Source organism: Nycticebus coucang, chromosome 5 (assembly GCF_027406575.1).
Source record: "Nycticebus coucang isolate mNycCou1 chromosome 5, mNycCou1.pri, whole genome shotgun sequence".
NCBI classification, from domain to species: Eukaryota; Metazoa; Chordata; class Mammalia; order Primates; family Lorisidae; genus Nycticebus; species Nycticebus coucang.
Window position 1 is genome coordinate 60993778 of NC_069784.1, and position 22534 is coordinate 61016311.

Here is a 22534-nt window from a genome sequence, read left to right on the forward strand (position 1 = left end):
GACTTGTGGACATTGATTTTCTATCCTGAAATATTACTGTATTTTTTGATGACTTCTAGGAGTCTTGTGGTTGAGTCTTTCGGATTCTCTAAGTATAAGATCATGTCATCAGCAAAGAGGGAGAGTTTGACCTCCTCTGCTCCCATTTGGATTCCCTTTATTTCCTTGTCTTGCCTAATTGTATTGGCTAGAACTTCCAGCACTACGTTGAATAGTAAAGATGACAGAGGACAGCCTTGTCTGGTTCCAGTTCTAAGAGGAAAAGTTTTCAGTTTTACTCCATTCAATAAAATATTAGCTGTGGGTTTGTCATAGATAGCTTCAGTCAGTTTCAGAAAGGTGCCACCTATGCCTATACTCTTCAGTGTTCTAATTAGAAAAGGATGCTGGATTTTATCAAATGCTTTCTCTGCATCTATTAAGAGGATCATATGATCTTTATTTTTGCCTCTGTTAATATGGTGGATAACGTTTATGGACTTGCGTATGTTAAACCAGCCTTGCATCCCTGGGATGAAACCTACTTGATCATGATGAATAACTTTTTTGATGATAAGCTATAATCTATTGGCTAGGATTTTGTTGAGAATTTTTGCATCTATATTCATGAATGAGATTGGTCTGAAATTCTCCCTTTTGTTTGGGCCTTTTCCTGGTTTTGGTATCAGGGTGATGTTTGCTTCATAGAATGTGTTGGGGAAGATTCCTTCTTCCTCAATTTTTTGGAATAATTTCTGCAGTACAGGAATAAGCTCTTCCTTGAAGGTTTGATAGAATTCTGGTGTGAAGCCATCTGGACTAGGGCATTTTTTGGTTGGAAGCTTTTTTATTGTTTCTTTAATCTCGATGCTTGAAATTGGTCTGTTCAGGAGCTCTATTGCTTCCTGGCTAAGTCTAGGGAGAGGGTGTGATTCCAAATATTGATCCATTTCCTTCACATTGTCAAATTTCTGGGCATAGAGTTTCTGGTAGTATTCAGAGATGATCTCTTTTATCTCTGTGGAATCAGTTGTTATTTCCCCTTTATCATTTCTGATTGAGGTTACTAGAGATTTTCTTTTCTATTTCTTGTTAATCTGGCCAATGGTTTATCTAGTTTATTAATTTTTTCAAAAAACCAACTCCTTGTTTCATTAATTTTCTGAATGATTCTTTTGTTTTCAATTTCATTGATCTCTGATTTGATTTTGGATATTTCTTTTCTTCTACTGAGTTTAGGCTTAAATTGTTCTTCTTTTTCCAATTCCATAAGATGGCTTGTGGGATTGTCAATGCGCTCTCTTTCTTTTTTTCGAATGTAGGCATTTAAAGCAATAAATTTTCCTCTCAAAACTGCTTTTGCAGTATCCCACAGGTTTTGGTAGCTTGTGTCTTTATTGTTGTTATGCTCAAGGAAGTTAATGATTTCCTGTTTTATTTCTTCCTGTACCCATCTGTTATTCAACAGAAGATTGTTTAATTTCCATGCCTTTGTGTGGGGTCGAGCATTTTTTTAGAGTTGAGTTCCACCTTTAGTGCCTTATGGTCTGAGAAGACACAAGGTAAAATTTCAATTCTTTTGATTCTGTTGATGTTTGTTTTGTGTCCCAGGATGTGATCAATTTTGGAGAATGTTCCATGGGGTGATGAGAAGAATGTATATTCTTTATCTTTGGGATGGAGTGTTCTATATGCGTCTATCAAGCACAGTTGTTCTAGGGTCTCATTTAAGTCTCTTATATCTTTGCTTAATTTCTGTTTAGAGGATCTGTCCAGCTCTGTAAGAGGAGTGTTAAAGTCCCTTGTTATTCTGGTATTATCAGATATCATATTGCTCAGACTGAGTAAGGTCTGTTTCAAGAATCTGGGAGCATTTAAATTGGGTGCATAAATATTTAGAATTGAAATGTCTTCTTGTTGTATTTTTGCCTTGACCAATATAAAGTGACCATCTTTTTGACTTTAGTTGCTTTAAATGCACATGTATCTGAAAATAAGATTGCAACTCCTCTTTTCTTCTGAATTCCATTTGCCTGAAAAATTGTCTTCCAACCCTTGACTCGGAGCTTTAATTTGTCTTTTGAAGCCAGGTGTGTTTCTTGCAGACAGCAAATGGATGGCTTGTGTTTTTTAATCCAGTCAGCCAATCTGTCTCTTCAGTGGGGAATTCAAGCCATTAACATTTATTGAGATATTTGATAAGTGTGGTAGTATTCTATTCATCTTATTTGGTGAGAGTCCATTGCTTAGTTTTATCTTTTGCATCAGTGTGGAGGTTAGGTTCTGTCCTTTAATTTCTGAGTTCTTACTTTGCTGCTGATCCATTGTGGTGGTCAGTGTGTAGAACAGGTTGAAGTGTTTCCTGTAGAGCTGGTCTTGTTGTGGCGAATTTCCTCAATGTTTGTATATTCGTAAATGATTTGATTTCTCCATCAATTTTAAATCTTAGCTTAGCAGGGTACAGAATTCTGGGCTGGAAATTGTTCTGTTTAAGTAGGTTAAAGGTAGATGACCATTGTCTTCTTGCTTGGAAAGTTTCATTAGAGAAGTCTACAGTCACTCTGATGGATTTGCTGCTGTAGGTCAACTGGCACTTACTCCTGGCAGCTTGCAGAATCTTTTCTTTTGTCTTGTCTTTGGACAGGTTCATCACAATGTGTCTTGCAGAAGCTCGGTTAGAGTTGAGGCAACCTGGGGTCCGATATCCCTCTGAAAGCAGTGTGTCAGAATCTTTGGTGATATTTGGGAAATTTTCATTGATAATATTCTCTAGTATGGCTTCCATTCCTCTGGGGCATTCTTCTTCCTATAGGGATTCCTATAACTCGTATGTTGGAACGCGTCGTAAAGTTCCATAATTCTGACAGTGAACCTTCTGCTTTCTCTCTCTTCTTTTCCGCCTCTTTTACTATCTGAGTTATCTCAAGAACTTTGTCTTCTACCCCTGAATTTCTTTCTTCTGCATGTCTAACCTGTTGCTGATACTTTCCATTGCATCTTTAAGTTCTCTAATTGACTGTTTCAGTTCCTTCCACTCCACTATATCCTTTCTATATTCTTCATATCATTCATCTCTGATGTGATTCTGTTTTTGGATTTCCTTTTGGTTATTTTCCACTTTATTAGCAGTTTCCTTCATTGTTTCCATCATTTCTTTCATTGTTTTCATCATGTGTATTCTAAATTCCCTTTCTGTCATTTCTAACATTTCTGTATAGGTGGAATCCTCTGCAGTAGGTACCTCATGGTCCCTTGGAGGGGTTGTTCTGGACTGGTTCTTCATGTTGCCTGGAGTTTTCTGCTGATTCTTCCTCATGAGTTATTTCTTTTATCTGTTTCCTTGCCCTAATTTTCCTTTCACTTCCTCTTGCTCTTTAAGTTCTTGTGCCTGTGGATGTTGCCGGTGGGTTTAGACTGATTTAACACACGCGACCACTTGCCGGTTTTCCACTGTTTTAGTCCTCCTCGTGGGGTCCAGAAGTCTCTCGCTGACTCCCTGTATCCTCACAGGGATGATTACAGGCAGATCCAACCAGCCAGAGATGCCTGGATTCCTATCTCCCCAGACTCACGGTGCCCAGATGCAAGGAAGCTGTTACTCGGCCACCATCTTGCTCTCTCTCCCACTAGAGACATTTTAATTACCTACATTCATTGCAGACTTAGAACTTCCACCAAAAAGGATCCTCCCAATGAAAAAAATCATAATCGTCCTCTAGTTGGCCAATTGAAACTACAAGCCAGGTTGGGCAAATTTTTAATAGAAAAATCCCTCAAACATGTGCTTCCTCTGCTTTTAGTATTTCTTTTAGGTATTTTTCACAGATGAGCTTGAAACAAAATTGCCATCCTCCATGCCTGCCTGCACTTCTCCTACTTATGAACCTGAGATTATAATCTTTCCTCTAGATGGCTCATACCAAGGCTTTCAAACTGACCATCCCTAAAGCTGTAGCAACCATCTTTACATCCAGGCTCATCCAAAATCTATCCTGGAAAGTGTAGCATCCACCCTTCCTTCAGCAGAACCTCCCATGCTCCCCACTAGTACCCCAAACACAAGAAGAGTAAAGTGTTGGGGCAGAAGAGCAGGATCTGCAAGGCTCCACTCTCAGCACGAGGTTTCTTTTTAAGTTACCATTTCTAATCCTACTTTTGGCAATTTTGCATCTTATTCTATGATACATTCATTTTTGTTTTGAAATAAAAATCACATTTCCCTAAATCTTCAAGCAAAATTGATCTTGCAGAATGGTGTTCATCTGTGGTTTCAGGAACCCTCAGCTACCCAAGCTGAGAAGCGAGGGTCCTTGATGAAATTCACATTTCTTTGCATGTCATTCAAGGGCAATCTGAACGTGTGCCTCTTCCTCTCTGCAACCACAGCCTCCAGCCAGCTTCCTACAGTTCAGTCACACTGAGCACTTTGCAATTCTATAACCACCATCCTGTTCCCTGGCTCAGGGTGTTTCCTCTAACTGGATTGCACCCTTCCCACATTTATCTACCTGTCTTCTAGACCCAACTCAGAGACCACCTTGCCCTCTGACACTCTCCACAGCAAGCCCCAACAGGCCCATTCCCTTCTCCTGCTTTATGCCACTGAAGCCCTCAGGCCGCTGAAGCCCACAACACTGCACTGGAATGTGACTTGCTGTCTGGCCGCTCTTCCCAGCTGGATTGTGGATTACTTTTGGCAATGTCTTATTGGTCTTGGCCTCCCCAGGACTGGCACATGGTGAGATGGGAGTGGCTGAGACACTTCACCCTCATGCTCACCAGAGCTGACTTGGCAGATCTGAATGAACAAGAGTGGTCTCTTCCCTCTCTCATACTCCCTACCTAACCCCTGCCATGCCCTCTGTCGAACGGGATGGTCCCAGGAGGACAAGGACACCCTTGTCACCAGTGTGCCAGTGGCCTCCCCGAATGAGCCCTCCAAACAAGCTCTCAAGACGTGACACATCGTACGTGCTCCATGAATATATGTTAAATTTTTGAATGAACCAACAGTTGGCACCATTGTTGTCTGACTTAGTTGTGTTATATTTTTTCAGTCTTATCTTCCAAAGAGTCCTGATATCTGAATCCTCATGATCTAACAAAATATAAACACTTACTAAGCATTCAATGAATGCATAATAAATAAAGACATGAACTAATCTCTTCATGTATATTTTCATGTTTCTAAAAGAAATACATGTACCCATTTTAACTTACCACCACAATACCTGCTGAGCAACTAGCTAAGGAAACAGCTTGTCACTAGAAACGGACTCTTGACGAATAGATGATGATTGAAATTTCTTTCTGAAATGTGTGGTCACTTATTTGTGACCAGCATAATTCTTTAAAATTTTAAGCTTTAGCTGGGTGCAGCAGCTCACGCCTGTAATCCCGGTACTGTGGGAGGCTGAGGAGGAAGAACTGCTTGAGCTTAGGAGTTCGAGACTTGCCTGAGTGAGAGTGAGATCCCAACTCCTAAAAAAATGTAATAATCCAGCCAGGTGCTAGGGCAAGTGCTTGTGATCCCAGCAGATTCCAGATGCTGAGGCAGCGGGAGGCCCACAGCCTGAGTGTCTGAGGTTGCAGTAAGCCATGACACCATTGCACTCTGCTCAGGGGCATAGAGTACGACTCTGTCTCAACACCAACAACAAAAAATTTAGGCTTGTTTTTAAAATTTCAAGCTCCTTTTGAATAATTTGGATCTCCACCATGGCTACTATAATTAAATGGGCCAAGCCATTGTCCTCAAAGTAAGGGCACCTCTGTTCCTGAGTATAAATGCTTTGTAAAGGTGACATTGAAGCATGCAAAGCACTAATGTCAAGCATGTTGACAGAGCTAAGTGAAGGTGCTGGGAGCTCCACCAAGGTCACAGGGAATACTCTAAGACCCTTTTGGTCAGCATTTGTTCATTCTTCTCCATTGCTTAATGTACAATATAAGATATGATACTCCTGGAATTTCTAAACAATGCCCAATTTTAGTTGAGGTCAATGATGCCCTTTCCTTGACCACCATTAAGTTACAGCTTGATTGCCAGGGACTAATAAGATGCACTTTGGGGGCACGAATAAGTAGATAAACTTTAGGCTGGGAAGGATTTTGTCTCTCCCAAATGCCAAAGCAGTGTTCTCCATTTTTCATTTTTTTATTGCCCACTTCTACCAGTAAAATCTTTCTGATTGGCATCCCTAATTATTTATTTATAAATTATGTTAGTGTATTACCATACTAAAGTATATGTGCTTTTATAAAATTCATCAAAATGGAAATTTAAAGAAGTAATATAAAATGAACAGTGACAGGGCACAGGGTGGTTCATGCCTATAATCCCAGCACTCTGGGAGGCTGAGATGGGTGGATCATCTGAGGTCGGGAGTCTGGGACCAGCCTGAGCAAGAGCAAGACTCTATCTCTACTAAAAACAGAAAAACTAGCTAGGCGTTGTGGCAGGTGCCTGTAGTAGGATTGCTTGAGCCCAAGAGTTTGTGGTTGCTGTGAGCTATGATACCAGAGCACTCTACACAGGATGACAGAGTCTTACTCTGTCTCAAAATAAACAAATAAAATAAAATGAGTAGAAATAGAAATTCTCATATTTTCTTCTCTCACTCCAACAGACTGTCTTATAACTATCCCACTGACTAAACAGACTCACAGCTTGCTTCTAGCAGTCTTGGTGAGAAGGTTCCTCAATGTCAGGTGACTAAGTACGTGTGGTCCGAACTCACCCATTGGCTCACTCCCTTCCATTAATTGTAGCAAAAGCAATTGGCTTTACTTGTGAGAAAAAAAATGATAATTCAATGATTGAATGATGATGTAAAAGGCTTTATTTGCAGTGGAACCAGCTAAATGCTATATTTCATTCCAAATAAAAAATGCTAGACTGCTGATTATACTGTAGGATAAAGAAAAAGGCAATAAAGCTGCAGTGTGTCTCTGAAGCATGTCAAATGGTATAGTAAAGAAAAGAAGGGCTTTCTCTCTCAGGGTCATAAACATGGAACAACTCAATTCCCCATTCCAGGAGCTCCACAGCCATCAAGGCACTCTGTGGAGCGCTCAGGATTTGTGGTAGTAGCAAGTGCTGCAGTGGCAGTCCGTGTGGTTCTCCACCTTGGCATTGCCCATTACTGTGGCCTAATGGGGAGGAAAAAATAAACAGATTAGATAAATAAAATTAGTTAAACAAAATTGCCCAATGCTGAACTAAACATATGCATGCTACATCTGCACAGTCTCCCATCCCCAGGGGATCTTTTTTACTCTAAAAGGCTGGGTCAGCCTGTGTAAGGGTGCTGTACTTTCTCCCGACCTGCCCTGTCACCTCTACCCGCTTCTCTTCATTCTGAGTCTATCTGGCCCATAAGGGAGCTGACTCTTTTAACTATAAGGTACAAATATAGCCCCTGACTGTACAAATGCCCCCCCAAAAAAAGAATGGCTTTCGACAACTTCAGCATTAAATCCATGGGTGTACTCTGTGGATGTTTCTCTGGCTGGGCTATCAGAAAGCTTCTGGGGCCCTTCAAGTTCCCACCTTGGTAAATGCTTTGGCCACACAGCATGTAGCCTCAGAGGTGATGTTTTTTGGAACCAACATTGTCTTCTTGGACCTTGCTGGTGTGGGGTATGCTCTGGAGAAGCAGCAGCCCATGCACTGGTAAACTGGGGCACCCAGCCTGGAGAAGTATTTGTTTTCCTTTAACTTGCATTCTGGGCAACCTATAAGAAAAAAAAAGACAAACAGTAAAATAATCCAAAAATGGTTCAAAAATAAAGCAAGAATTTTTCTTTTTTATTCTTCTTTTTTCTTTTCTTTTAAACATATTTTTTCTAAGGAAAATTAAAGGGAAACAAAGACTTTTTGGCTATACATTAATCCTAATGTATATAATATAAATTTGTACTGATTATAGGTTTTTCATGGAAAACAATTTTTATAGCATGCATAGGAGATCTCTGTCATGGCGTTTTCTCTTTCATCAGTCATAGACCCTCTATCCCAGCGCCCCAGCACTAACAGTGAGCCTAGAGGGACACAGGACTTGACAGATGAAAACATCATGTTCATCAGAGAAGAAAATTTTGCCCAAAGGCAAAATATTTTCCCCTTAGACCCTGTTGTTGCTTTTCTCCCTACAGAAACTCCAAAAAATATGTCAGAATTAAGAAAGCTTGTTGAGTGGAAAAAGCATGACATTAGATCAGGTATCTGCACTCAGGACCAGGGGTTAAAATATTACCACTTATCTAGAGAAAACCATAGCCAGTAGGAGCTCACAACTTCAAAGCAGATAGAATTTTATCAGCCACTACATGAGATATTTCAAACACTACGGCAAAACGAATTTACTGTGTGAAGTGGTTTTGTTTTCCTCACTTGTTAACTGATGTAAAGGCAATGTGAAAATCTTCTCAAATCTTCTGGGAGAAATGAAAGAAATGGAGCTAACTGAGTAAGGAGAATAAAGAATAACAAGGCATCTACTTCAGATGAAAATATTCAAGCTGCTGTGTAGACGGATATGTAAGACATCATTTTCACTGTACATTTTCTGAATCTAACTTAGTTTTATGTTTACAATCTCCAAGTGTCTAGATCTGAATCCAAAAGCAAAGATTTATCACATTTGAAAAGAAGGTGGAAATGTAATTAATGGCGTTACTGATGTGCATCTACAAATGTGTGTTGTCCTTAAATACTCTAATCGCAAGCCCAGGTGCGCACCCTGCACTGTAAACTCTCCATCAGGAAAGGAGTGGAGGCCGTGCAAAAGCACAGACAGCGCGGCCAGAGTGACAGCTGCACGTTTCCTGTAGTGATCCATGGTTCTCCTGCAGAACAGACACAGCAAAAACAATGTTAATCTAAGATTGGCTTACCAGTCATAACAACAACTAGCTGTTTTAACATTGTCTTCAGTGTCCCAGCCCCTCTACTTCAGCTCCCAATATGCTCTAAAACCATTGTAAATAGAAAAACTCTTTCCTGAGTTCTCCTCAGGAAAGATATAGGGAACTGAACTATCCCCATTCCTCACGTAAACCAGTAGAATTGGGCTTAAATTTTTTTCTTTTTTTTTTTGAGACAAGAGTCTCACTATGTCACCGTTGGTAGAGTGCCATGGCATCATAGCTCACAGCAACCTCAAACTCTTGAGCTTAACCAATTCCCTTGCTTCAGCCTCCCAAGTAGCTAGGTCTACAGGTGCCCGCCACAACACCCAGCTATTTTTTAGAAACAGGGTCTCAGCTGGGTGCAGTGGCTCACACCTGTAATCCCAGCACTCTGGGAGACCAAGAAGGGTGAATTGCCTGAGTTCACAAGTTCAAGACCAGCCTGAGCAAAGCGAGACACCAATCTTTAAAAATAGCCAGGTGTTTTAGTAGACACCTATAGTTCCAGCCACTCAGGAGGCTGAGGCAAGAGAATCACTGGAGCCAAAAGAGTTTGAGGTTGCTGTGAGCTATGATGCCACAGCACTCAAACTGCCTTAAAAAAAAAACATAGAGACAGGGCCTCACTCTTATTCAAGCTGGTCTTGAACTCGTGAGTCAAAGCAGTCCACCTGCCTGAGTCTCCCTGAGTGCTGAGATTACAGGCATGAGCCACCACACTTGGCCAATTCCAAGCATTTCTGATAAAGTATACCCAATCTCTATAGAAATACAAATTGTGCAAGTATAGAGGATAAAACTCATGTCTGTCATTACATGCAAGCATAAGTAATCATGGGTTGTATTTATCTTTATGCATAATTAACACTGAGTAAATATTGTTCTAAATCAGTGGTTCTCAAAGTGTAATTCAGAGATCCCAAACAATTTCAGCAGGTCTGTGAAGTCACATTGACAGTCACAATAATATTAAAATGGTTTGGGGGAGGCCAGGCATGGTGGTTCACGCCTGTAATCCCAGCACTCTGGGAGGCTGAGGCAGGTGGATTGCCTAAACTCACAGGCTCGAGACCAGCCTGTGCTAGAGCAAGACCCTGTCTCTAAAAATAGCTGGGTGTTGTGGCGGCACCTGTAGTCCCAGCTACTTGGGAGGCTGAGGCAAGAGAATCTCTTGAGCCCAGGCGTTTGAGGTTGCTGTGGTCTATGATGCCACATCACTCTATCCAGGGTAACAAAGTGAGACTCTGTCTCTAAATAAATAAATAAATAAATAAACAAATAATTTTTTGCCTTAATTTCCTCTTATTCCTTTTGAGTGTTCAGAAAAATATTCTAGAGGCTACATGGCATGTGGTATCTCAGCAGATCAAACAAAGGAGCCCATGAGAATCTATCTATCTGTGTTCTATTAGGACAAATATTAAAAAGATTTGAAAAGTTAGGCAAAGCAATGCCACTCTTCTCACTAACATTTTGTTTGTTTGTTTTGGAAATTGTCATTTTTTTAAAATATATACATGTTATATGTGTTAACATGATGGTTTTGTTAATGAGTAAATATTTTAAAACTTTTCCTAAGATAATTTCTAAACTATTGTATTTATAGATATAACCTTAGAAGTAAAAGCTCTAAGGACTCTTCATTAATTTCTAGGGTTATAAATGGTTTCTGAGACCAAAAGTCTTGAGAACCACTGCCGTAAGTGATATACAAAGCGGTAAGGAAAGTCTCAGAATTAAAATTGGTTTCCTTTTTAAGCGAGTGTCATTTCTGTGTTTTAAGATTGCAGCTCATATATTAGGACAATTCACCCATTGTGCAGTGAACATTTATACCAGAACTAATTCAGGGAGAAACATTTATAATAAGACTGGAAAGTGTGAAAGCACAAAGTCAGTGCACATTTTTGAATTAGCTTTATAATAAAATGAAAAGAAGATTTAAAAAGTGAAACCGGGCGGTGCCTGTGGCTCAGTCGGTAAGGCGCCGGCCCCATATACCGAGGGTGGCGGGTTCAAACCCTGCCTCGGCTGAACTGCAACCAAAAAATAGCTGGGCGTTGTGGCGGGCCTTCACCTACCTAAGTCCTTTAAGGAGCTGCCCAACTAGCAGCTTTGCTATAAAGATTTCACACAACCCTGTAGCCAGAATAAATAACTCTGTCCACTATGTTCCCTTATCACTTGGCTCATCATTCTCAGACAATGTTCCGCAGTCTCACCAGTTATGCAGATTTTACCTCTCCATCCACGAGAAAGCCCCTGAAAGGCAGAAACTGCATCCTCTAGTCCACCACCACTCTACACAAGGCCTTGTACAAAACAAATAGCCGATACAACTGTGGTGAATTGGGACTTTAGGACAATAATAATAATATCAATCAAAAGTTGCTGTAACGTGCAGTTGTCATTCACACTGAGAAACTAGATAACCCTTGAAAGACCACTTAGAATAAAAATGTTCAGTTATAATATATTTTCAGATAAATTATTAATGATAGTCTGTTTCACTTAGCAGTGTAATTTGGGGCTGGCTGATGCCTGAATCTATATTACTTATGTCACAGGAAGGAGCCATTTTAGACTAAGATATAAACGTCTTAAGAATTCAAAAGCAACCATGCATAAAAAACATGTATAATGACAGCTCCAGGGTTTAAAGTAGGGGCCTCTTAGTTTATATTAAATGACAAGTGTGTACAAATGTAGATTCTTGAAATAATGTGATTCTGTGAGAAGAGATAGCCTTCTTGAAAGTGCAAAAGAACATTATTACCATAATAAATCATTATTTAACATATATTTGCACAATTTTGTTATATTATATATATTTAGTAATTTATGAAATAAGGAAATATAAGTGCCCTACAAGCCATGTGTTACAGTCCAGCATATATTTTGACACACCAAGCACCAGAGGTGCACACACATCTCCATGTATACTGTTAAAAATTGTTTAGGAATTACAAGTGATTAAAGAAATGTGACTTCCTTCCCCCAGTGAGCTTTGCAGTTTTTCTAATGGTGATAACAGCTGGAGTGACTCATCTGCCCTCTCTACACCAGGAAGCCAAGTGACTAATCGCACATTTTTGAGATGACTGAGTAGAATCAGAGGTATAACTGACTTCGAGAGGGTTAACCTAAGTCCACCACCTTAGATCTAACCCAGCTATCAAGAAAAGGAAGAGCATAATTATGTGATTAAAGTCTTGTTTTCCTTACCCTTCTGGTTTTTCTAGTATTTCAGCATTTTTTAAGTTCTCTGCATACTAAATCTATATTGCCAAAAAAACAATGAAAAATTGTAATTGATAGGATAGGATAAGCATCAAATATTGTCTTAAATGAGAATTTTAACTGTTGTTTAAAAATATCCAATTTTTAAGATCAACATTATTATAATAGTAAGTACTATTAGGAATAAAACAATGGATAGTGTCACTCAGAAAAGTAAAACATTCAAAGCCCAGAAAAGTTTTTTGTGGTGCATTATTATAGAAACATAGGAATGTTTCTTGTGACTTTTTTAAACTTGTTCATTATATTTGTTATGGTTATTTGAGCCATGCACTCTTTTGACACACCAAATATCTCAATTTAAAGGCAGTAAATTTTCATTTTTCATTTGCCTGAAGTCTTTCAATAGTAGGACAGGCAGGATTGGATTATTGATTTATCAATATTGGCCCTTTACTGAAAAAAGATTTTTTTTTTCCTGTGATAATAAGAGAGCAGTGGGGCTGCAAAGAGAAGCCGCCATGCTTCGGTTTTCATGCTACAGCAGGTTGTACTCTCCAAAGATGGGCACAAAAATGCCTCTTAGCCTCCATGGGACCTTGCCACTCCCACATCAAATAGTGGTATGCCTATCTTTGTACCCCATCTGACCTGAGTAGTCCCCATAACTACTTAGACTAGGAATAAGCCCAAGTGACACTTAGCAAGTTGTGGTGTATCCCTTAACTGACCTGGAAGCTCCCGTTTGCCATGTAAGAAACCCTAAAACCTAGAGACCACCATAGGATGAGACGGTCAAGCCACATGGAGAGACTCTAGAGGGTCAGACGTCATGTGGAGAGAGGGGAAAAGCCCCAGAAGTGTGATGAAGAAGCCTTCCTGGATGACTAGACTAGTGGAGCCTGCAGATGACTCAAGCCTGCAGATGATCCCCATCTGACTGAGGTGGATGAGAAATCCAAGTTAAGAACTGCCCATCTGAGCCCAGGTCACCATGAGGACTTTGAGAGTTGATAACCACTTGTCATTTCACCCATTACATTTTCAAAGTTCAATGTACTGCAACTCAAACAGCTACTTTCTCTTATAACAAAAATTTCTCCAAAGTCTGAGATCTGAGACCATGTCTTGCCTCTGCTTTCTCCCTGTACACTTTTCTCTGTGTATGGCAGGTGGAAAAAGGATGGGTAACTTGTATAACACATATGCAGTTAATCTATTAGGGGAAATGTGACAACGCAAGAAAAAATTGGAGTTAGCATTCCACATGATGTCTATAATACTAGATTTGGTGATGATAATACCTCACATGTTAAAAAATAGCACCTATACATAATTGAGTACATGTGTGTGCCTGACATTGGGGGCACTTTGAACACACAGATGCAACCCTTTGTCACAACCGCCTTGCGCAGCATCAGCCTCATTTTTGTCAATAAAGAAATTCTGGAGGTAAAGTGATTTATACAAAGTCATGGAATTACTGGAGAGCCAAGATTTTAAAATGTCTCTTTACTAAGCCAAACTCCAAGCTCTGGATCACACTTAGCTCTACTACCTTCAAATGTTTGCATTTTACAATGAACATGTTAAATCAGTTTTTGCAGATGACACATCCTTGTATAAAATGCTGGATGTTTCTTAGAGAAGCATCATTATGTGCCAGTTTAATATAACTAGCTGACGTGTTTTTTATTTTACATATTTATTTGGCTTCATCCTTCCCAGAATTATTTGAAGAAAGCAGTTTCATTTGGATAAAGAGAGACAGCTGAGGCATTGGACAAGTAAATCAGGGTGTCAGAACTCCTTTCTGATTGGTGGGGAACAGGGCAAAGGGGAGGGACATTGTTTTCACATACTTGTTTGGTTCTCTTTATATCTATTTCATGATTAAAAAACTATGCATCAGAGAATTAGAAAGATCTGCTGAAGTCACTCAGAAAATGCTCTAATCCTAAATAGTGCCCCTCTCCTGTACTACCCTATGGTCTAGAAGTGTACAGACAATGCCCATCCTCCTCAGTGGCTTTGGCTCTCACGTGGACCATGCTGTCACAGTTGTCTTTTCTAACTGATTACTGATATTGCCCTGAATTCTACCCCTAGTCCATCCTGAGCACCCCTCCCCCCTTTAACCCCAGAGTATTGAAGATGCTGGAGCATTTCTATAATGTTATCTCTGGGTCTGGTGAACCGAAGAATTACTGGATTACCTCATGCAACACTACAGTGGTACTGCTATAATGTTACACCCCAAAATTAGAATTTACAAGGAAAATAAGTTGATATCCAACCACTCTAAGATTCACAATCTGTGAAAATGGAGGTTTGATGCTATAGGTAATTGCTGTTCTTAACAGAAGTATTCATTTATTTCTGTAAATTTTCTCTTTCTGCCAGCAAATTGCCTTAATCTGCTTTTGAACAAGATGCACACTACCTGCTGTTTCCCAGTTCTTTGAGTTTTCATGTAAATTTTAGTCCAACATTAATAAGAAATGTGCACTGAAACTGAGACTGTGTTCTGGAACATGCTCAATTACTTTCCTAACTTTTTTTTATTATTAAATCATAGCTGTGTACATTTCCTAATGTTTTTCATGAGCTACCTGTTTCAGCAGAAAACAGTAAGAAATATGATGCACATAAAATTTCAACAACCATATTTCTGCAAAAAAATTATCAACTTAAGAAAGCCAAAGTTGAAATTGAACTAAAAACATATAAACCTTTCATAAGTGGTGACTAATATTATATATTTTTAAATAATTTAAGACTATAGCAAAGTATTACATGCAATTTTGTTACCAATATTTTGAAAATTAAATTGGTGTTGTCATGTCATTATTTAAAAGACATCTTTAGACACTTAAAAAGATTTCTCTTCTGATGTGAAATATCTTGCTTTTGAGTGGAGAAAACATTGTACAGTATAGGAAATAAAAAATTTCTATGGGGATAAAAAGGAGATTCTGCATTTCTGGGCGACCCACACAATATCAGCTATAACTCTTCACATGAGTTCTGTTCCTCGGCACTAACAAAGAGTGACAAAAGAGTACTTTTATTCTCTAGCCTCAATTTCCCAACCAGCCACCATTTCAACTAGTCTAAAGCAAATATAACTATGGGTATTGGAAAAATTTCCAGAAACTCACTGGACTTGGGCAAGTGATTTATCCAGTACTAGCTGGAGAAATACTACCAAATCCTATTTTTATACCATTTTATTGAAGAAGAAAATAGAAACAATGACATTCATGAAATTCCATGTCACTATTCAAGTCCATATGAAAACGTCTATTCAAAAGATAATCAGAAGCTGTGACCACTCAGCTGACAAGCAAAGCACTTTGCTCCTGGACAGCTTGTCTACAGAGCTACACAAAGGGTACCAAAAAAGTATACACATTTTAAAAAAGGAAAAAGCTGTATTAAATTTGTAATACTCAAGTCACGTTTGACTTCTGCAATTACACGAGGTGATCAATATGACTTGTATTCATCTTTTGTTGTCACTACGTAGTATGTATTGAGTATTGCAATTTTAATACAGTTTTTCCCTTTTTTTTAGAGACAGAGTCTCACTTTGTTGCCCCAGTAGAGTGCTATGGTGTCACAGCTCACAGCAACCTCAAACTTGGACTCAAGCAATTCTCTTGCCTCAGCCTCCCACCACAACGCCTGGCTATTTTTCCAGACAAGGTCTCCCTCTGTCTCAGGCTGGTCTCAAATCTGTGAGCTCAAGCAATCCACCTGCCTCAGCCTCCCAGAGTGCTAGGATTACAGCCGTGAGTTTTTCCTTTCTTAAAATGTGTATACATTTTTTGGCACCCTCTATACATCATTTAAAATTGATAATACAACAATATCAGACACTTATATAATATCTATTTGCCCTGTCTGGCTCCTGGACAAAAGAATGCCTTTCAAATGACATATAGTAATTCTTGAGGAAACTTGTAAATATTGATGGGCACTCCAAAATCTTAGCAGGAGACATTTGGTTTCTGGCTTTGGTTAGATGACATCTGAGCCTGTGATCACAGACTGCAGTTTTGCAGACTTCCTCCCAATTCAATCATGAGTGCTGAAAAGGAATGGGGACATGCTTGTCTAACTCTCTTCTTACCAAGGTTTATGCATAAACTCTGGAAGCTTTCCTATGTTCTCAAATATTTCAGCTGGCAATTAACACCCCCCCCCCCATTATTCAATTCACATTACCTTCCGCTGGACTTCCTGCTATATGTGTTCAGGGTAGCTGATTCTAGATCTGAAGAGGGATTTTAGTTTCGTCCCGTGACTTCTCAGTAACTACAGTTCATCAAGTCTTCACCTGTCTTTTATACCAGCAAAGTAACAAAAACTGCATGTTCCCACCTGCATCTAAGCCCAGGGATCACCAGTAAATTCCAACCAATGATTGAAAGGTACTTGGTGTAATTACTGTGACATCAATTTGATCTTATCTTGTTTCAACCCTTAGATCCTATTTTTGTTTTGAGCAATTTTCAGGTGGCGGTGACCAAGGTCAGCCTATGAAAAGAGAGTACACAGCCATTTGCTACGTAATTCTATCAAGACTTACCTAGAACATCCTGAAAGTTCTATAAACAAGACTCATTTAATTAGCTAAGTACCTGATGTTTACTCAAAACATGAGAAGAGCTTTAAATTTCCGATAATACATACAGAGCATTTCCAGACTTATATTATTCCAGTAGGAAACAGAAAAGTAAAACACAGGTTTACTTAGACTTTTCTAAAAGTAATATGCATCTGGATTTAATAAAGATGCAAGGGAAAGAAAGACTGAACAATTCTGAATATATGAGCCTGTTTGTTCCTATTTCGCTTTTGTAAAGTTCAGTTTCTGCCTCAACAGAAAATACATGTATAAGGTTACTGGTTCAGGGTCACCTGCTCTGTTCCAGGTGGAGGTTACAGCCCCTGAATGGCCCTGTGTCCACCTGCTCTGCTTCACCAGCTCTGAAAGACCTGCTTAGATGCAAACTGCCAAGGCCTCCCCAGGGAAGAGCTTAGACAATACATGTGATACAAAAACAAACTCTTCTTTACTATAAAGAAACTGACCAAGAAAGGAAAGTTGTTCTGTGATTTAATTTCTCTAATAAATTGATGTGATTTATTTCTTCACACCTTTTCAGACTTCTGTTGCCTCCTTCCAGTATGCATCCTACCCTTTCACCTTTGTCCTAGTGATGACGGACGTCACCATTAGCCATGAATTTCTGTCATTTAAATCTTAAAGGATTGACAGTACGTTTTCTTTCTTCTTTGTTTTTACTTGTTGTTATTGGTGTTTTGAGACCAGGTCTAGCTTTGTTGCCCGGGCTAGAGTACAGTGGCATCATCATAGCTCACAGCAACCTCAAACTCCTGGGCTCAAGCGATCCTCCTGCCTCAGCCTCCTGAGTAGCTGAGACTACAGGTATGCACCACACCAGGCTAGTTTTTCTATTTTCTGTATAGATGGGGTCTCACTCTTGCTTAGGCTGGTCTCCTGAGCCTCCTGGCCTCACGCATTCTTCTCACCTCAGCCTCCCAAAGTGCCAGGATTATAGGCCTGAGTCACCACACCTAGCAAGCAGTTTGTTTTCAATGTAGTAGAACTTACTTTGAAAATCTGGAGACTTTGTACTTTCAGGGGAAGAAAATCTTTCAAAAAAAATCTTTCAAAAAAATCTTTCTTTACATTCTTTCCCCCTTCACTGTGTCTACATTTCATCCTTTTCTTTCTTTTTTTGTCTGAATCATTAAGTAAAAATATGTTTCACATGCTTACTTAATTTTTTTTATTAAACATTATGTAGTAATCAGAACAGCTAAGCTATTTAAAATCTCTGCTTTTTCAAGTAGCTTTTTCTTCTGTAGTTTCAATAATACATTACACAATTTAAGATTTTCAAGCTGTAGAAGAGTATATACAATGAAAAATAAGTCATTCCCCTCCCTCAAATCTTTAATATTTGACAACATTCCTAAAGGCATCTATTTTTAATAATGTTTTTAGAAATTTTCTGTGTTCTCTCTCTCTCTCTCTTTTTGCTATCTACAAATGGAAACACCAGTTATACATTGTTTAGTACCTTGCCTTCTTTCTTCTTTTTAAAACTAACAATGTATCTAAGTGATTTCTTCCAGATCTAAATGTGCAGATCTAACCCATACTTTTTAAGGTCACAAACTATTATGGACCATTAATTATTTAACTAGCCCTCTGTTAATAATCATTTCCATCATTTCCAGTTTTTTACTATTATAAACAACACTATGGTTATTATCTTGTTCTGGTTACATGTACAATTGTAGCTCTAGAATAAGTTTTTAAAAGTAGAATTGCTAGATCAAAGATGAGTATTTTAAACTTGAAAAGAAATTGCCCAGTCATTCTGCTCAACCCCTTCTCACCCTCCTCAAAGCTGACACAATGAAATATGCTAATTGTTGTGAAATAAATAAGTGAAAAACTGCATCTTGTTTGTATTTGCATTTATATAATTCTGGGCAGGGCTGAACTTCATTTCATAAATCGTAGGTTATTTATGGATGATATCCCGTTCAAAAGGCTTTCTCAGGTTTTCAATTTTGTCTTTAAGTTTGACTTTCGATTATTTTTATTGTATTTTTGTAATAATTTGTATGTAGTCAAATAAGTTGATTTGACTTATTTAAGTTTTCATTTTTTTAAGTTTAGATTTTCAGGATTTTGCCCATATCTTATCTAGAAGTCATAGAGTTTTATTTTAGATTTAATAAAATATGATGCTTAATTCATATATAATTTGTTTTGTGATGAGGAGTGAAACAGGAATCCAACTTCTTTTTAAACATAAATGGTGAACCAGTTGTTATAATACGTGTGTATGGAAAAACAACCCTTTTTTTTTTTTTTTGAGACAGAGTCTCACTATGTTGCCCTCAGTAGAGTGCTGTTGTGTCACAGCTCACAGCAACCTCAGACTCTTAGGCTTAAGCAAGTCTCTTGCCTCAGCCTCCCAAGTAGCAGGGACTATAGGCACCCACCACAATGCCTGGCTATTTTCTTTTGTTGTTGTTGTTGTTGTTGCAGTTGTCATTCTTGTTTATCAGGCCAGGTCAGGTTCAAACCTGCCAGCCTCGGTGTATGTGGCTGGTGCCGTAACCACTGTGCACTGAGCCATCAACCCTTTTTTGACACTAACTTAAAATGCTTCTAAATTTCCAAATATTTTGAGGTCTATTTGGAAGTTCTCTATTGTGATTCACATTAATAAAAATATTCAAGAAATTATATTAGATGTTTTAAATTTGTTAAGATCATTATTGGGTTTAATTATCTAATGCCTATCTACCAAGTGTATCAAAGTGCATTAACAAAGACAAATTAGACATTAATTGCTAACAATCTGGTTACTATAATTAGAAGCCCTGGGGTTTTCTCTCAACATGTTCTTTGACTTGTCATGAGACTACTGAGACCTAATCTTCCACTTCACTCTTTAATGCTGGGTAACTGTGATTCTTGAAGGATATCCCATGTTTCATCTAAAATCAGAATGAAATGGTGTTTAAAATACAGATTCTCAGGTCCCTTCTGGATCAAAACCTTTCTGAGCCCAGAAATTTGCATTTTATCTGCCAAAGCTTGAGAATCATGACTGCATAGCATTGGTTAATAAGCCAGGAATGTAGGTCAGAAGCAGTCTGGTTTGCTTTCATCTTCAGCTGTCCCTGTAGCCAGCTAAATTGAAAATGGCGAAGGCTGGGGCAGCACCTGTGGCTCAGTGAGCAGGGCACCGGCCCCATATGCCGAGGGTGGCGGGTTCAAACCCAGCCCCAGCCAAACTGCAACAAAAAAAAAAAAAAAGAAAATGGCGAAGGCATTTGTTCAACTCGGCAAGCCCCCTTGCTGAAACACCTGCAACAGAAATTTATGATAAAGATGGACCTCAGCTCCAAAACAGCTTCCCCTGGCTGCAGACACAAAACCAGGCAGCAGTTTCTCAGTTGAGAGAAGATCTTTAATCAGCAGCAGCAGGTACAGCACTGACAGTCAGAAAGAAGCACCTGAGCTGTGAAGTCTGACAGAGGCTCCGGCGGGAAATGTCCTCAGAGTAGATGGACAGAGTGGCCAGGACACCCTCGCCACTTCAGTCATGCCCATGTTGCCTTATCAATAACACAAACATCCTATTTCTCCAGCTAACCACCTCTGTCACTTGAACCTCTAGAGAGATAAAGAAACTGCTGGTACAATTATGTGTAATCTTCTTCTAGTCCAAAATGTCAGTAGACTAAGCAAATAACGCTGCCAAGAAAGGGAGGAAAATTTCACTGGTGAAAAGTAATTTGTTTACCATTTTTCCATTTCTTTGTGCTTTACACAGCCCCTCCGACTTCCATTTCAGAGAGCTGTCTGTGGTGGGCTGCCAATGAAAGGCTTCATGGTAGAAATGGGTTCTGTGCAAGAATGGAAAAAGAGGCAGTTACACTGATGGAATAGTTCGCTTGCATTTCTGGTGCAGCAGGTTGGGGATGGATGAGTGCCAAAACAGCTCCCACCCTAATTTTGCAGGAGAGGTCTTGGGAGACATGAGATATCACACAGGTTTACCCAAAGATCTCCATCCTGAAGGGCTGGCCTACCTTGCCATGAGAGGTAAAGGCACTATGTTCAGACCCTCTGTGTCCTCTTTCTGTCTGTACACATGGCCCTGTGCAGTTTTCAAGACACAGAACTTAGTGGGGACAATCAGAACCACTGGTATTAAGGAAGGGAGATTCCCTTCAGATGATGCTTTTGATGTGGGTAACAGGGATCCCATGGCTCTTACTAAAAAAAAGAGTCTGCAGTGCCCACTGCCCTGACAAAGAGGGAGGCCTTGACTCAGCTCCCCCTTACAACACAGTCATCCCTGCCCTGGGCTCTGGCTAACATGCGGGGGAGAGGGATTTTTGTTGATCCTCAGCCTGTAAATGCTGCCTAGTCCTTGCTGGGGCTGCTACAAGTGACAGTCCCTCTTCAACAGCAGGAGACTGGTTGTCACACAGGCGCCCATATTTCTGCAGCGTTTTGGGGGCAGTATGGATCAGCCCTTCTGCACACCCATATATTCCTCTCACTCACATCTCCAAAATCAATGTGCCTCTCAGAGCTGGGAGCCAAATGAGGACAAGGAAGACAAGTGTCCCTGCTCTGTCCTTCTCTATGCTTGACCAGGTTCAAAGGCCACCTGTGTCACATTCAGTTCTCCAAACCTCTGGGGAGTTGTTTTAACTTGGATCACTCTTTAAAGCATGAAATATGGGTTCCAGAAGAAAAAGAACCAAAAGGAGAATTAAAAATGGGAGTTAAATAATTTATATATATTTGAAAATCGCCAAAGGAACAAAATGCCATAACACATAGAATGAGAGCTGTCCATAAAGAGACAGAGGGGGATGAGTGTGAAGCTGGCCCAAACCTCAGAGAATGGAGATCCCTGCCCCCAAATACTGTATTTCTAAAATCAGTTTTGTATGGAAAATTGTTTATATTCCTTTAGATAATTAGAGACATTCTGGATGCAATCCCAGAAATAGAATCAGAAGTTCTGGCTTAAAGCACAAAGCATGCAAATCTCATCTACTCTTGTAACTTCATGTGAAATTTCCCTTGAGCTTCATGCCAGCATCCTAGTTCAGCGTATTAACTGTCTATCACTATGTGACTGATTGCTCCAAATCAAGCATCCTAAAACAATTTATTATTTCACACAGTTTCATAGCATCCAAAATTTGGGAGCATCTTAGTTGGGTGGTTCTGAATCAAGGCTGCAGAGAAGGGTAAGGCCCATCTGCCATTCAGGGCCTCAGTCCTGCCAAAGGTCACCCGGAGATGGAGGGTCGACCCTTAAACTCAGGGCCAGGCCACAATCCTGCCAAAAATCTCCCGGAGCTGGAGAGTCGGCTCTTAAATTCATTAGTATGGCTGCTGGCCAGATATTTTAGTCTCTAAGCATGAGGACCTTTCCGCAGGCTAACAATATGGCAGCTGGCTTCCCCTAGAGCAAGTAGTGAGAGAGTGAGAGAAAACCCAGAACAGCCACTACTGGCAAGCATACAGAATAATTGGAATAATTGAAATTTTCATATATTACTGTTGGGAATGCAAACAGCACAGTCACTTTATTTATTTATTTATTTTCAGACAGAGTCTCACTTTGTCACCCTGGGTAGAGAGCTGTGGCATCATAGCTCACAATAGCCTCAAACTCTTGGGCTTAAGCAATTCTCTTTCCTCAGCCTCTCAAGTAGCTGGGACTACAGGCACCCACCACAATGCCCGGATTTTTCTGTTGTTCTTGTTGTCATTCTTGTTTAGCAGACCCGGGCCAGGTTCGAACCCATCAAC

General features: G+C 39.6%; 1 protein-coding gene across 1 annotated transcript; it reads right to left on the reverse strand.

The window, feature by feature from the left end:
* Nucleotides 1-6803: 6803 nt before the first annotated feature.
* On the reverse strand, nucleotides 6804-16450 carry CGA (glycoprotein hormones, alpha polypeptide). Its single transcript, XM_053591612.1, has 4 exons — nucleotides 16363-16450; nucleotides 8723-8829; nucleotides 7532-7716; nucleotides 6804-7131 (listed from the first exon to the last, which is right to left on the reverse strand). The coding sequence occupies exons 2-4, from the start codon at nucleotides 8820-8822 to the stop codon at nucleotides 7054-7056; spliced, it is 363 nt and encodes a 120-aa protein (XP_053447587.1). The 5' UTR covers nucleotides 8823-8829; nucleotides 16363-16450; the 3' UTR covers nucleotides 6804-7053.
* Between the last annotated feature and the right edge of the window lie 6084 nt (nucleotides 16451-22534).